Source organism: Diceros bicornis, chromosome 4 (genome assembly GCF_020826845.1).
Source record: "Diceros bicornis minor isolate mBicDic1 chromosome 4, mDicBic1.mat.cur, whole genome shotgun sequence".
Classification (NCBI taxonomy): Eukaryota; Metazoa; Chordata; class Mammalia; order Perissodactyla; family Rhinocerotidae; genus Diceros; species Diceros bicornis.
This window is the reverse complement of record NC_080743.1, coordinates 102,835,144-102,849,860: the sequence shown is the minus strand read 5'-3', so window position 1 is coordinate 102,849,860 and position 14,717 is coordinate 102,835,144. Positions and strand designations below refer to the sequence as shown.

Here is a 14,717-nt window from a genome sequence, read left to right as displayed (position 1 = left end):
ATTGAGCCAACACAAAACAAGAGAACAAAATTTCCAGGCATTATGGATGCTTCCCAGTTGATGCAGATGGTTTTGTATTTACAGTGGTACCAAAAGATCATGTTTCATGCTTTTTCTTCAGCTTGTTATAAGACCAGCAGTAGCTGCGGCATGGCAGATAATCGGGATCGTCTGGGTTTGGAGGTTTACAACATAAATGAGTGGTAATGAATTTTTTATTATTCCAAGGAAATTATTGAGATCATAGTCCATGGAATTCAGGATTGATAGATGGAGGAGGAAATTAAGGTGAGGATCGGTGATCTAGCATTACTTCTGATCATGAGCCACAGGTATCTACTGTATGAGTGTTTGAATAAAAATATTAGAGATCAGCAATGGAACAGAATTGAAAGCCCAGAAATAAAACCACACATATACGGACAGCTAATTTTCGACAAAGGTGCTAAGAACATGCAATGGAGAAAGGAAAGTCTCTTCAATAAATGGTGTTGGGAAAACTGGACAGCCACATGCAAAAGAATGAAAGTGGACCATGTGCTATCGCCATTCACAAAAATTAACTCAAAATGGATCAAAGACCTGAAGGTGAGACCTGAAACTATAAAACTCATAGAAGAAAATATAGGCAACACACTATTTGACATTGGGTTTAAAGGAATCTTTTCGGATGACATGCCTACCCAGACTAGGGAAACTAAAGAAAAAATAAACAAGTGGGACTTTATCAGATTAAAGAGCTTTTATAAGACTAATGAAACCAGAATCAAGATGAACAGACAACCAACCAGCTGGGAGAGAATATTTGCAAAACATACATCTGACAAGGGGTTGATCTCCATAATACATAAAGAACTCACACAACTGAACAACAAAAAAACAAACAACCCGATCAAAAAATGGGCAGAGGAAATGAAGAGACAATTCTCCAAGGAAGATATACAGATGGCCAATAGGCACATGAAAAGATGCTCAACATCACTAATCATCAGGGAAATGCAAATCAAAACAACACTAAGATACCACCTCACACCTGTTAGAATGGCTATAATCACCAAGACAAAAAACAACAAATGTTGGAGAGGATGTGGAGAAACAAGAACACTCACACACAGCTGGTGGGAATGCAAATTGGTGCAGCCTCTATGGAACACGGTATGGAGATTCCTCAAAGAATTAAAAATAGAGATGCCCTATGATCCAGCCATCCCACTACTGGGAATCTATCCAACGAACCTGAAATCAACAATCCAAAGAGGCTTATGCACCCCTATGTTCATTGCAGCATTATTCACCATAGCCAAGAAGTGGAAGCAACCTAAGTGTCCCTCGACTGACGAATGGATTAGGAAAATGTGGTATATATATACAATGGAATACTACTCAGCCATAAAAAAAGAGAAAATCGTCCCATTTACAACAACATGGATGGGCCTGGTGCACATTATGTTAAGTGAAATAAGCCAGAAAGAGAAAGACAAACACTGTATGATCTCACTCATATGTGGAATATAAACCAACACATGGACAGAGAAAACTGGACTGTGGTTATCAGGGGCAGTGGGGGTGGGGGGTGGGCACAAGGAGTGAAGGGAGTCATATATATGGTGATGGACAAACAAAAATGTACAACCCAAAATTTCACAATGTTAGAAACCATTAAAACATCAATAAAAAAATATATTAGAGATCAGGAATTTGTCGTGGGTGAATATGTTTTCTGAATTATTTACTTTTGAACATAAGCATTTGGATTATGTGAACATCTGGGATATGGAAGTAAGTCATTAACAAAGGGGTGGTTGATAATGTCACTATTGATTTAACTTCTATGAACACCAAGTGGTCAATGGACTAAGCAAATGAGTAGTCAGAAAACACAGAAATGTTAGGATTTGGGAACTAGTAAAGGACTGGGGACCGACTGTCCTGAGAGCGAATGCCAGGACTTATGAGGTTGAGAGTGACAAGGACAAGAAAAGAATAGAAACACACTTAAATAAGGAGGGTGTGTTAATAGGATGGAGGGGGAGAAATGATCTGGAGTAGCCTTGAGTTTTGACCTTGAGCTTTCTGTTCTTGATGCAAATTTGCCTGATGACATCCCAGGACACAGGTCAGGTCTATCCCCAGAGGATAGAGGGAGGGTGGAAGTACAAAACAGCCAGGATAATTGTCCTAAAAAGGCAGGCTTCCTTTATCATTTGACCCAATTTCATGATTTATTTTTGTAGGGTAAGAGGAAAAGAAGGATGATAGCCACGTCTTCACAGAGGAAGCAGCATAACTGGGGGAACCAGTCCAAACCAAAGCCTGGTTTAAACATCTCCATCCCTTTGAGGATGTCTAGTGACATATTCAAGAGGCCGGTTACTAGAATTCCATCCCATCCTGGCAATGAAGGGTCTCTGGGAGGACACGTTGGACCAGCCCCACCAGGTATGCTGGCCCGAGAGACCACAAGGACTCCAGGCCTGCAGAAGTGCAGGACAACTAGTAAATCCTTTCAAGCTTGCCAAAGCGTTGGAAAAACTTGCACCTAGTCACACAGGTGAATCCCTGCCAGGTGTGCTGGCAGGTGGTCTGCACTCCAGGTTCCATGCCCACTCCTGCCGGTCTTCAGATTTGGCAGAGATGATTCCAGGAGCTGATCTGGGCATTCCACAGTTCCACTGCCAACAATTTCTGGCAACTGAGGAAGGTATCAGGAAGGAGGAAAGGGCAGTGAAGAGCACAGGAGAGAGACTGGTGATAGCACTGATGGTGGACAGACTTGCTAGTGAGGCAGAGAAAGTGAGGGGCCAAGAAGGCCGTCTTGACTGCAGATGAAATGGAGCAGGCACCTCAGTGAGGTCTCTTGGCAGCGTCTCTAATGTTTTTGTGCTTTGAGCTCTTGAAACTTTGAAATATAACAATACGTTTCTTTTATTAAACTCTGCTGCATGACAGAAAATATAGACAGTGGTTTCTTTCTGAGGTGAGAGGTTGAGTTTCAAGTGAGGAGTGAAAGATCTTCCTTTTTCATGCTGTTCTCTCATTTTCCTTTACTATGTATGTTATTTATTTGTACTTTCAAGTCAGCAGCGAGTTATCAACGTCACGAGATGATTCAGTTATTCCCCTCACAGTCACAGTAAAACCTACTTAAAGTGGATTATTCTTTTTGTATAATATTCCAATAGATTCCAAAGTATTATTTCAAAAGCACCTCGATGTCTATGTTCTCAAATTAGATATTTACTTTTGGTCTCCATTTTTGTGTTCCTTCTTGCATGCTACTTCAGAGTTGCATCTAAGGAAATACCAGATTTCCCTCAGTTTTTTAGATCCATATGTGTTGGAAATTTGATTCATGAAGATGGACATGGCAGCTGGGGGATCATACTACTATCAAAAGAGACCATTTCGGCATCAGTAATCTGACAAGAACTCACTGCTTGTTGAGATTTAATTGACTATTTGAAGGATCAAGCTTTCGCTATTGGCACTTCTCTTTCTCTTTGGAGGCAAAGTATCGCCTTCCCAGTCTTTCCATTACCAAACCAGTTTCCTGGGTGGCTGTGCCATGTCAGGAAGGGCCTGGGATGCTGGGAACCAGGATTCATCCTCAGCTTTCTAGCTGTCCTGAGAAGGCTTCCCTGGCAGAGTCCAGCCTGTGTGTCTGGGTGACACTTGCAGCCATCAGATAGAAGGCGATAACTCACAAGTGCCAAGTGATTTATCTGGCCCTTGTCTTACAGGGTGTTTCCAAGGGATGAGGTTCAAAACGCCACTTGGTAATGCTTTGAAAGCTCCTGGTCGTGGGGTGGGTTCTCGGTGTGAGCTCAGAGCAGTGTCTATTCACCACCAGATGGGAAGCATTTCAGTATTTTAATTGCTAAGGCTGTGTTCATGCACGACCATGGATCATCAGTTCCGTGGCATTTCCTGCTGGACGACCCCACACCCCTGTCATGCCTCATCTTTCAAAGCTCCAAACAAGGTTCACACCCCATCAGGTGGTTGTAATGTAACCACAGCACAAGACTGGGGAAAAAAACACAACCACCCAGGGGTGACACACTTTAATGTCTTGGGCCCAATTTCCCCATTTGGACAAGTTGGCAACATCAACACTGAGTGTGTAAACTGGAGGACTGACCAAGACCATGGACCTCAGAATGACACGCCTCAGAAGTCACCTTGGACAGCAAGGGACAGTGTGGGGTCACTCACTGGTCAGGATTATGGTCCCTTATCCTTGTAAAGCAGAGCTCACCCGGGATCCATCAGGCCAAGCCAGGGAGGAGGCTGGGGGCCTTCTAGGGAATTTCTGCCCTAAAGGGAATTGCATAAGGAAGGCAGGGGTGCTGAAAATCCTGGTTCACAGAGAGCGGTCGTGTTTATGGAATGAGGCCCAGTGGTAGCCTTAAAGCTGCATCACAAATCTTTCCCATTGGATACAAAACAGCAGGTAACAGAATTCAGAGTCCTGGAAAAGGATCCCAGCAGGATTCAATTCTAGGTCAGTAGTGAACATGGAGGCACTAGAGAGGTCTCAGGAGGGAAAATCCTGTCTGCCTTTAGTCCATTTGCAAATCACCTTTTCGGGCCTTGTCCTCTCCACTTGCATGTTTTGATCTTTTTACATTGTTTTCCCCACTTAAAGCTGATGCAATTCCAGAGATTGAACTAGAAAACTACAAGTTCCTAAAATTTGGTCAAAAGAAACCTCAACAAGAGAAGCAGAAAACATTCCCTCTTCCTCCAGAATTAGGAAGGCAGCCCCTGCCTATGGCACGACCTGGTCCTGGGTAGTGCTGTTTTAAAGACACCCACATTTCAGTGGTTGTTGCTTTGCCTGTGAAAGCACCATCAACTTTTAAATCCCAAGAGAACGGGCCAGGGAGCCTGTCCGCCCCTGGAGCATCTGAATGATACTGAAATGAACTTGTCCTCGGAGTTAGGGGGAATTGGGAGTGACGTCACTAGCCAAAAAAGGTGCTGGCCCTTCTCCCTTCTCCAACATACAATAAGTTGATGACTCAGAAGAGTTCTTGATTCAAGGAGAAATGTGAGATTCTGTGTCTCACTCACATGCCTACAGAAAGCGACAGAACCACACCACAACTCCCAAGCTGTAAAGGGAACAGGACTTTAATATAATATTCAAATATGTCATTTATTATTTACAACAAATAACCACTGACCCTCCCCAATGGGTGAGTAGGTGCTGAGGTAGAGATGTCAGGGAGCTGGGATGGGGTCGTCCCTTCTCTCTTGGGCTTCAGGGGACCCCAGGAATCAGCTTACAATGCTCCCCTTCCCATCAAGTGGGAGGAGCTGGCCCTGTGCATCGCAAGCATCCCAGTTGTGTCCCCGCTGCTGAGGATGGCGCTGTGATCGGCCACTGGTATGGGGTTTGGGGTTGGGGCCTGGGGGCTGAGTAGAAGAGTCGGGTTATCTTGCGTGGCCTCCCTCAGAATCATGGCCCCCCACCCTGTCCCCACTGCACTGGGTGCTTCAGACCCTGTGCTCAGTGCTGTCAGTCACCAGTACCCCCATTTTTCCCTGCCACGTGAGCGATCATTTAGTATCACCTATTTCACAGAGCAGGAAACGGAGTCTCAGGAAGCTGAAGAGAGTCACCCCAGTCGCAGGACTGGTCAATAGTGGAGCTGGGATCCCAGTGCCAGCTAACCGACTTGCCAAAGCCACGCTTAGCCCGAAGCCTTACTGAACCCCCAGGAGTCAGTCACCCCGGCCCAGATACTCACTCACCCCTGACCTTGATGATGGCCGGTTCTTCTTGGCCTTGCATATTCTGCAGGCCAACTAGGTCTAGGGATCTGGCTGGCAGGACAGGTTGTAGCTACAGGACAGAGATACACCTGTGAGCCTACCAGGAACCACACCTCAGGTGTCCCCCCACTGCCTGCCCAGCAGCTGGAGTCTGGGTGTCCCAGAGGTCGCCATGTAATAAGGCCGGGGGATGAGTGGGGGACCATGGAGACAGGCTCTCTGGACTGGCCAACAGGGAGAGTCCACCCCTGCCCTCACCCAACTCCTGCCCGGCCTCACCTCTCATTCTCGTTGAGCAACTCCATGCCCTGGAGCGAGGCCCCAAATCACTCCCTCGGGTTCTAGGTTGTAATTCTTTGCAGCCTCCTGGAGCAGCAAGATCTTACTCATGACTCGGTATTCCTGGGACCAGAGGGAAGGAGAAGATGCAGACAGGGCCTGGGTGGGGGATGCTGCAGGGGTCTTGTTGGAGGTGAGGAGTGGGGCCGGGGACCAGTCCTGGAAACCCTCCTTCCCTCCAGTTCCATCCAGGATCTACCAGTTCTCAGAATGGGAATAATCAGCCCCTCCTCCAGGAAGATTTCCTTGATGCCATCCTCCCCTCAACGCACCCGCCAATTGGATGGGTCTCCCACTTCTCTGATATCAAACTCTTCCATTCAATGTAAGATACAGCGGGTGGAGCCAAGGACTGTTCTGCCCAGAAGGTCTCTGATTTCCACCTCTTTCTTCTCCCCTGCAGGGAGTGCCACTGCTGCTCCTCAGTCCTCTTCTCAAGGTTGATCCCATTCCCCTGGAAGGTAGACAGCCAGAGTCCATCAGACAAAGACCCCTAGCCTGACTAGCCCCCTATGCCCACCCCTTCTCATGTTGCACTACTGCCAGGTCCCCAGAGGGGGCCGGGCATGCAGAGAAAAGAGGACTTGGACCTAGGCTTGGCTCTGGGCTCCAGAGTAGGAGGACATGGGGATGTAACTGAGGGACCTGGCAGCACAACTCTCTCTGATGACAGACTTGGAGGCTGAGGCCTCAGGCAGAGGGGATTGCTCAGGCACTTATGTGCTGCCTGACTTGGGGGGGCCCGACTTCTTTCTCCCTTCATGGGCAACATGGGAGTTACAGGCTGAGTCCAGCTCAGATAAAACCTCACGCAGCTCTGCCATCAGGCAACTCTGAGCTTCCCCAGCCTGAGGAACCGGAATGGGTTTCTCTGGCGGAAACTCTGTTCACTCATCACTAAGATAGGCCTGATGCCCCAGCTCCCAGGGGTGGCTGCGAGGCTCTCATGAGAGGAGATGTGACAAGTGCTGAGAACTCAGAGCTCAGTTCGGGGGATCCCGCATCCCAAAGCTCAGAATCCTGGTCCTTCCTGCCTAGTCCTCAGGTGCACCCACCTCGAAATAGTCACCCATCACCAGGTGCAGCATCAGCAGGTCACTGAGCAGAGTGCCAAGATAGGGGACAACACCCTGTGACATCGGGGTGTGGGTGGGATGAACGTTTGCTCTCAAGTCAACCCCATGTAGACCCTCTCCTGAAAAGTCCCCACCCTCAGCTCCCTGGCCCACCCCAGGGTTCCCACGAGGAGCAGCCTAGGACCCTCAGCAGCCTCCCCTCAATTCCTATTCCCTTCACACCCCAAGAACACCACACTCCTCCTCCTCACCTCCCAGGGCCGGCTTCTGGCAAATCACAGGGTGTGCAGTCCCTTGCCCTCCCCACAACAAACTCATCCTGCACCAGCTCTTCCAGGCCCTCCTCTTGGTCACTTCTACTGGGGGATTCAGACACTGTGGCACCAAGAGGAAGGGCCCTCCTCTCTTGATTTGAGGCCTCCAGCTGGGAGCACAGAGACCCTCCCCCACAGGCACACTTACCTGCTGCTGCTGCTGTTTCTCCTGCACTCTCTGGGGGTTGCTCTCTGGGGGAGCAAACGTGGAGGGCCCCTCTTGTCAGGGTCGAGGACAGTGTCAGTGAGGCCATACTCCCCTCAACCCATTTCTCTCCAGCACTACTGGCCTCCGATATTGGACATCTGACTTGAGTCAACTGGTACCAATGCCATTTCATCCTCTAAGGTCTTGTGATTCCAGAACAAGACCAGCTCCAACTCTCACTCTGGGTGTGAGCTTGGGCTTGTGGCCTGGCCTCCTTGAGCCTGTTTCCTCATCTGGAAAGTGTGAGAACTCCGGCTACCACACAGGTTCTCATGAGGACTCAGTGTCACAAGACTGTCATCATTGTTCTGGCCCTCACCCCTCCAGATGGAGTAGGCAGAAAGCTCCCACATTCCTTTCCTCCCTCTTACCTCAACAGCACCCTGTGAGGCCTGCTCCACACAATCACCATCCCTCCATTTCCCTGATGAGGAGACAGAGGCCCAAACACGGGCAGTGTGTTGCTCAGGAGCCCACAGAGGAGAGGCCGCTTGCCCTTCTCAGCCAGAGGCCCTGTTCCAACATCCTCGCCTAACCCCCAGCCCCACCACTGACAAGAGTCCTGTCCCCTGAGCTCTCAAAGCTTGGTCCTGGGCTGAGTCATGGATGGAGAGGAAGGGGTGTCTTGGGAGTCTGGTTGAGTGCCTCCTGCCTGGCCCAGTCATGTGGAGTGTCTGGCCCCCAGGCTGGGCCAGAGAACATGCCAAAGACTTCTCCTCCCCAAGGAACCCCTCAGGACATTCCCCTGCACTGAATTTTTTTTTTTTGTGAGGAGATCAGCCTTGTGCTAACATCTGCCAATCCTCCTCTTTTTTTGCTGAGGAAGACTGGTCCTGGGCTAACATCCATGCCCATCTTCCTCCACTTTATATGGGACGTTGCCACATCATAGGTCGACAAGCGGTGCGTCGGTGCGCACCCGGGATCCGAACCGGGAAACCCTGAGCTGCCGCAGCGGAGTGCGCGCACTTAACCGCTTGCGCCACAGGGATGGCCCCTGAACTCTTTCTTTATCCACTCAGGAACTGGACACCCAAGGTGCCACCTCTGATCAACAGAGAAGGGGATGACAGGACATTTTGATTCCCCGTTTACATGAAGCTCCTAAGGTCCTTTCAGCAGGATCCACTAAGAATCCATCAGTTGCCTAGACGCTTCTCATAAGCCACCGGGGGCATATGTCATTGCCAACCAGGCACTCAGGTTAGACTCCTGTGGTTGACTCAAGTGAAGTGACTGCTCTAGGGGTCCAGTGGGGAGTCCCAGAATGCACACACATCTCTCACCTGAGGATGAGCACCCTGTTTTTCCACCTGGGCCATGGGAATCCTCTGCCACACACATCCCTGGGGCAGGCAGGGTGCAGCCCCTTAGAGATGTGGTGAAGATAGAAGGAGCAGCAGGGGCCTGGCTTCCTGAGGATAGGTTTAGGCTGAGGGCTAAACCCACCCCAACCACCCAACCACCTGGAAGAAGCTACATCCAGCAGGATGGACATACATGGAAGCCAGAGACCTGTTGATGGCGCCAGCTCGGCAACTCCTCCTGGAACAGGCCAGCCAACACCATTGTGTCCCATGACCAGGGCCTCCCGCCCACAAATGGCACCCCACCTGCCCATGGGCCAAACAGATCCCTCTGCTTGTTAATCTGGATGAGATAGACGGGAATGTTTCAGAGAAAGTTCAAGGGAGAAACTATCAAAACCACAGCCTGCCCAGTGTCCCTCCTCCGCACCCCTCCTCTCTTTCCAGACCCCCAGCCTCCACTCTACCTTGATCATCAGGTCTCTGCTCAAGGACTTGTCTTGACTATTGAGTTCCTTAAGATTTTCAGGGCTGTCTCTCAGGGGAGGGGAAAGAACGAGGGATAAATTTAGGAATAATGTGAGGGGTCTGAATGCAAATCCCTTTTCTTTGCAAACCCGAGAGATTCAAACGGCCTGAAGGAATGTTCTCACCGGGCTCCTCTGAGCGCTAAGGTCTCATGGTACTGGGAGGGGGCTCTCCTGTTGGTCACTGGGGTCTCCACTCCCCAGCTCTACAGAGCAGCTCTGTTTTGACTGCTTTGAGTTTCAACTGGGCATAGAGTTCTGTTGCTATAAACACTTGAAAATCTCCAATTTGGCTCAACTTAGTACCTGACACTCAGGGAAACCAAGTTCTGAAGCAGAACTGGTGCACTGAGGACCCCGGGAGGTTTAGAGACCCCCTGCCGAGGCCCAGGCCCTGTCCCCAGCATTTGCTGCCTCCCAGGAGTTCCCAGCTGACTGAGGGGCCAATGGCAGACATACAAGAGATCCGCCATCCACCCTGATCCTCCTATGGAGAGAGGCCTACCCACCGGGAAACTTCCCCCGTGTGTTCTTCAGGTGGCTTGTGGAGGTTTTCTGCAGAGCAGAGATTACAGTGCAGGGCGAGGAGAAGTTCTTCAGGATCTTGCACTCCTGGGGAAGGGAAGAGAATGAGCTGTGAGGTGGGGCACGGTAGCCCCGCTTGCTCTAGCTTCAGTCCCCTTCTATTTAAATCTCGCCTCCTGGATGAGACAGATGCTCAGGGAGCCCCAGAAGGGCACATTTAGGACCCAAAGAGTAACACTCACAGGGAGCAGGATTTTAGCTCAACCCAGGGAAGGAGCCAGGTAGGAAGTGAGCATCCTCTCACTGGGACCTGGAGTTAAATTCAGCGGGCCCCTGGCAGGAAGGGCCTAGGGACTGTGCAGGGGCTTAGACCACATACTGCAATCCTGGGAGCTGATAAAGGTGGAGAGGCAGTTCCCAAGTCTTCAGAGAGGGGCTCCACTGGGCCTCCCACAGCACACCTGGGCCAACTGGATCCAGCGCTCCACCACCCTCACCCTGTCCTGGGCTGTCATGCTCGGGTCCCCGAGGCAGGGCGTGATGACGAAGCTGGCCACCCTTCTGACTTGGTCGACGGTGGCCTGGACGTTGGGTGTCTGGTGCTCATTGCCCGGCTTCTTCCTCTTGCCCCAGGTGGAGCCCAGGCACGGAGAGGGCACCACCTTCTGGAAGAGCTCCTGGAGAACAGGGGGAGTGTCACCGAGACCTGCCACACCCCAGGTCTGTGTCTACAGCCCCCAAAGTCCCACACAGGAGTCACAGTTTAGAGCTGGAGCTCAGAAAGCTCAGGATGTGGCCTGAGCCTTGTGAGAGTCCCTGGCTTTTCTTCTCTGTCCCCCGAGGACACCCAGCACAGGATGACCCAGGACCCAATACTGGCAGGGAAGGGAGAGGGGCATTTGAACCCAGCCTGTCCTGGCTAACTCCAAGCTCCAGATGGTGGCTCAACTCGGCTCATCCCAAGGGGGCATCTTCCAATACCCTGATCCCCCGTCTGGTCCCACTCCACATTCTGATGCACATCCCCGCGTGGCAACTACACCCACAGGACTTGTCTGTCTCCCTTGTAGTGGAGTACACATCAGGCGTCTAATAAGTCCTGAGGCTGTTGAGCCTCCTGAGCAGACGGTTGGGCCACCAGGGTCCAGGCTGTACACAGTGAGCCCTTCCCTGCACAGATGGGCCAGGGCCCACCCAGCTTTCCGTCTCTTCTACCTCATGGAGTTGGCACAGTCACTCTGTGTAACAGATCCTCTTAATGTCCACCTCCACGGTCTGCAGGTGGACAGCAAAGTCTTGGGTGTTCAGAAAGTTGCCCAGGTCTTATGGTTGGTAAAGAGTGGAGCCTGGATTTGGGCCCAGATCATAGGAGTCTGGATCAGGTCTGGGGCAACGATAGCAGAGGGAAGGCCTGCCCCACACCACCCTGAAAGCCCAGCTGCTCACCGCATCCATCATGGTCAACTGCTCCACCACCAGCTTAGGAAGGAAGGCCGTGAGATTAAGCTTCTCACGCTCCTTAAGAGCCACAGGTGGAGATGGACTTCTCACTAGAAATGATGGTCCAGGTGACTCCAGCTCAGCAGCTCCCACTCCTGCTGGAGCCCATGTTGGCCCTTGCTCCACCTCCAACACTGCTGGTGGAGGGGACACTGGCTCCAGTGCTAGGGGGGGTGGTGTCAACAGAGCTGGAGCCAGCTCTACCTCCACCACTGCCCACTGCTCTTCTTCTGCCGCTGGCTGGAGCTCTGCAGCTGACGCTGGAGTGGGATAAAAAGAAAGATTCACCCACATAGCTGACTTTCCATGTGTCCTTCTAAACACAGGAAAGATCCCACTCCCTTCTAGGAATACCCAGCCTGCAGTCCCCCTTACCATCTGGCTCTGCCTCAGTGGCCTCCAGAAGCTCACACTGGACAAGGGTAAGAGGGTCACGGCAGCTCATCTCCTAACCAGGCAAGGTGACATTCATGTACATCCCCTTTAGCTTAAAAAAGGGACAGCCCGAGTCTGGTCTCTCCCTAGTTCTAGTCCAACCCCGTCATCTCAAGCTCCTGAGTGTGGAGACCCTCTGCTCCTGCTCTCATCTCAGAGCAGCACTGGAAAGTGTGGATGGCCTCATGTACCTGCCCCTTGTCTAGTGAGTTGGTGGATTTGAAACCATTGGGCAGCTACTCGACAACCTCTTGAGTGGAGTTCTGCAAAGACTGCCTGGGAACTGGGCCAGAAGGAATCAGGGGCTGCCTGCACACTGCCACTGGGGCCAATCGCCAAGAGAATATCTGTTCCTCAGTTCAGGCACAGAGGGGCATCCCTGCAAAGAACTCTGGTCAGGGAGGGAAGGAGATGAATCCTCTAGTGCTCGGTAACAATATGAGTAGAGGAGCTCACCTTCTCATGCTTCCAGGCATGGCCTGAGGTATGAACATGACCTAGGTGTTAGGTTTCCGACACCTAACAACCAGCTCCTGCTCAGGAATGACCCGCCCCTTATGTCCTGCCTTCTCCCCTCCTCACAGACACATGCACACACACACAAAGAGGGGCAAGGGGTGTGGGGCTGATCAGGTGGGATCACAGCTGTGCCCTGGCCTGCACTAGCCTCTCCTGGGCTGCCCCGTGTTACCTTTCACTGCCTCCTGCCAGATGCCCAGAGGCGTCAAGAATTAAGGCTGAGCCAACATCGCCAACTACCAAAAAGATTCTCTTTCTGGGATTTTTTGAGCCCAGATCCTCCAAAAGTTGGGAAACAACAACAAAACATCTTTACCTGTTGACTGTCTCCAATCAAGTGAGCTGGACGGGGCACTGTGGGTGCCTGGTTACCAGAGTTCTAAGATCTATTGAGGTCTATGACCCCACGTCATCTCTTGAACTGTACACAATGAGCCCACATAGCCCTACCCACAGCTCCCTGGAAACCTAACTAGGGACCTAGCTTTGAGGAGACAGAGATGAATGCAGACCTCCTTTTCCTTACTATTTCTTCATCCTGGGATAGTCCCTGTGCCTCTCAGGTCCTCCAAAGTCTCTAAACCTGCACCATGGGAATCAGGCTAGAATCTACTTCCTAGGGACATCACCCGGTGTATATGAGATAATATCTATTACCCCTGTGGGCTAGTGTCACATGTACCTAAGGCACAAACTTAGAGATGGAAGAATAACAAGGAGGGGTGGGATGTAGTACAGAACACCACTCAAAACAGGCCTGGGCTCCAAGAATGTGATATTGGGACAGTCACTTCCAACTTGGCCTCATTTTCAGGTCAACACCATGAGGGGGTTGCAACTAATGGAAATTCAGATATTGCCATCCTGTGGCATAAAACCATTCAATTGTTTCCTGTTTTATGGAGAATGAGACCGAAGTGCCTCATCTTGGCCTATGAGGTGGGCAGCCTCCACAGTGGTACCCAGTAAGCCCCACCCATGTTATACACATCCCCGTGGAACCACAAAGTGGTTAGTAACTGGCTTCTGAACAGAATAAGAGCCAAAGTGATGGGATGTCTTTTCTAAACTTTAACTAAAAAGGTCTCTCACTTTCTCTTACTCCCTCTCTCATGTGCCATCTCTCTCTCACTCTGTCAAATCCCTGGAAGTGAGGAATCAAATAGCGGTGTATTGGGGCTGCCCAATGTGGAGGCACATTGAGGAGAGAAGCAGGGCGTGCCTGGGCCAACAGACAGAAAGGAACTCAGGCTCTCAATCCAAAATGAATCCTGAAGGCTGAGAGTGAACTTGTGGGCCAGTCCTCCCCTAGTCGAGCCTCAGTTGAGGCCACAGCCCCAATCTGTTAAACTCACTGAGACAGAGGCACCCAGCTAAAACATGCCTGATTGCTGATCCACAAAAATTGTGAGATTGTCAACATTTGTTGTTTTGAAATGCAAGGTTAGGGGCAATGAAGTCAGAGAGGGAAAGGTAACGAATACAGCCTACCAGGCCCTGGCCGTACCTTCCACCCTAGCTCCTGTTCTCTTCTCCCAGCCTCCCTCCAGTTGCATTGGCCACCTTTCTAACCTCCTGTGGCCAAACTCACTTCTGCCTGTGAGACTCAGGACCAGTGGTGCCATCTCCCTGACACACTGCTCCCAGACTTGTGCAAGGCTGACTCCCTCTTGTCATTCTGGTCCCAGAAAATATCACCCTAGAGAGGTCTTTCAGACCCTCCTACCCAGTGACGCTCAGCCCTCCCTCACAGCCCCCTGATGTGTTTCTCTACAGCACTTGCTCTTTTCTTTCTCATGTCTTTGCTTTTGTCCATTTCCGCTCTAGACTGTGAGCTCCCGGCAGGCAGGGACCACTTGGTCATTTTCATCCTGCACTTCAGCCCACCAGGGCACCTGGCACAGGGTGAGTGCTCAGGGCACAGCTGCTGAATGAGTACATGGGTAGATCTTGCACCCCACCCCCTGCTTTTGACCAACTTTCATTGTGGAGATGAACACTAGTAATAGGAGGTACAAGTTGTTTCTGAGGCAGGGGGATAGCCAGAAAGACCTCTGGTTGACTCTTCGCTGCTCCAGGAGCTCAAGAAAAGTTCAGTGGACACCAAGTAAATTCCAGGATTACAGCAGAATGACTTGATATATATATATTATGTAATGGTTACCAAAATAAGTTTAGTTAACATC

At 50.7% G+C, this 14,717-nt stretch overlaps 1 protein-coding gene and 1 pseudogene across 5 annotated transcripts in view; one reads left to right on the top strand and one right to left on the bottom strand.

Moving 5' to 3' along the window:
• The first annotated feature begins 270 nt into the window (after window positions 1–270).
• Window positions 271–2,860, top strand: LOC131402023 (methyl-CpG-binding domain protein 3-like 1; annotated as a pseudogene).
• Window positions 2,861–5,693: 2,833 nt separating this feature from the next.
• Window positions 5,694–14,717, bottom strand: part of LOC131405007 (ral guanine nucleotide dissociation stimulator-like) — a 111,268-nt gene continuing 102,244 nt past the window's right edge. For 3 of the 5 annotated variants that reach the window (XM_058540313.1, XM_058540309.1, XM_058540312.1), the window contains exons 3-9: window positions 11,953–12,025; window positions 11,524–11,837; window positions 10,539–10,754; window positions 10,062–10,164; window positions 6,393–6,574; window positions 6,061–6,183; window positions 5,694–5,851 (exon numbers count right to left, since the gene is read on the bottom strand). In XM_058540313.1, the coding sequence (XP_058396296.1) occupies window positions 6,555–6,574; window positions 10,062–10,164; window positions 10,539–10,754; window positions 11,524–11,837; window positions 11,953–12,022 (723 nt within the window). In that variant the 5' untranslated portion in view covers window positions 12,023–12,025 and the 3' untranslated portion in view covers window positions 5,694–5,851; window positions 6,061–6,183; window positions 6,393–6,554. Of the gene's footprint in view, window positions 5,852–6,060; window positions 6,184–6,392; window positions 6,575–7,658; window positions 7,769–10,061; window positions 10,165–10,538; window positions 10,755–11,523; window positions 11,838–11,952; window positions 12,832–14,717 lie in introns of those variants that run through there. The other 2 variants (XM_058540310.1, XR_009219893.1) reach the window with 2 other exon arrangements.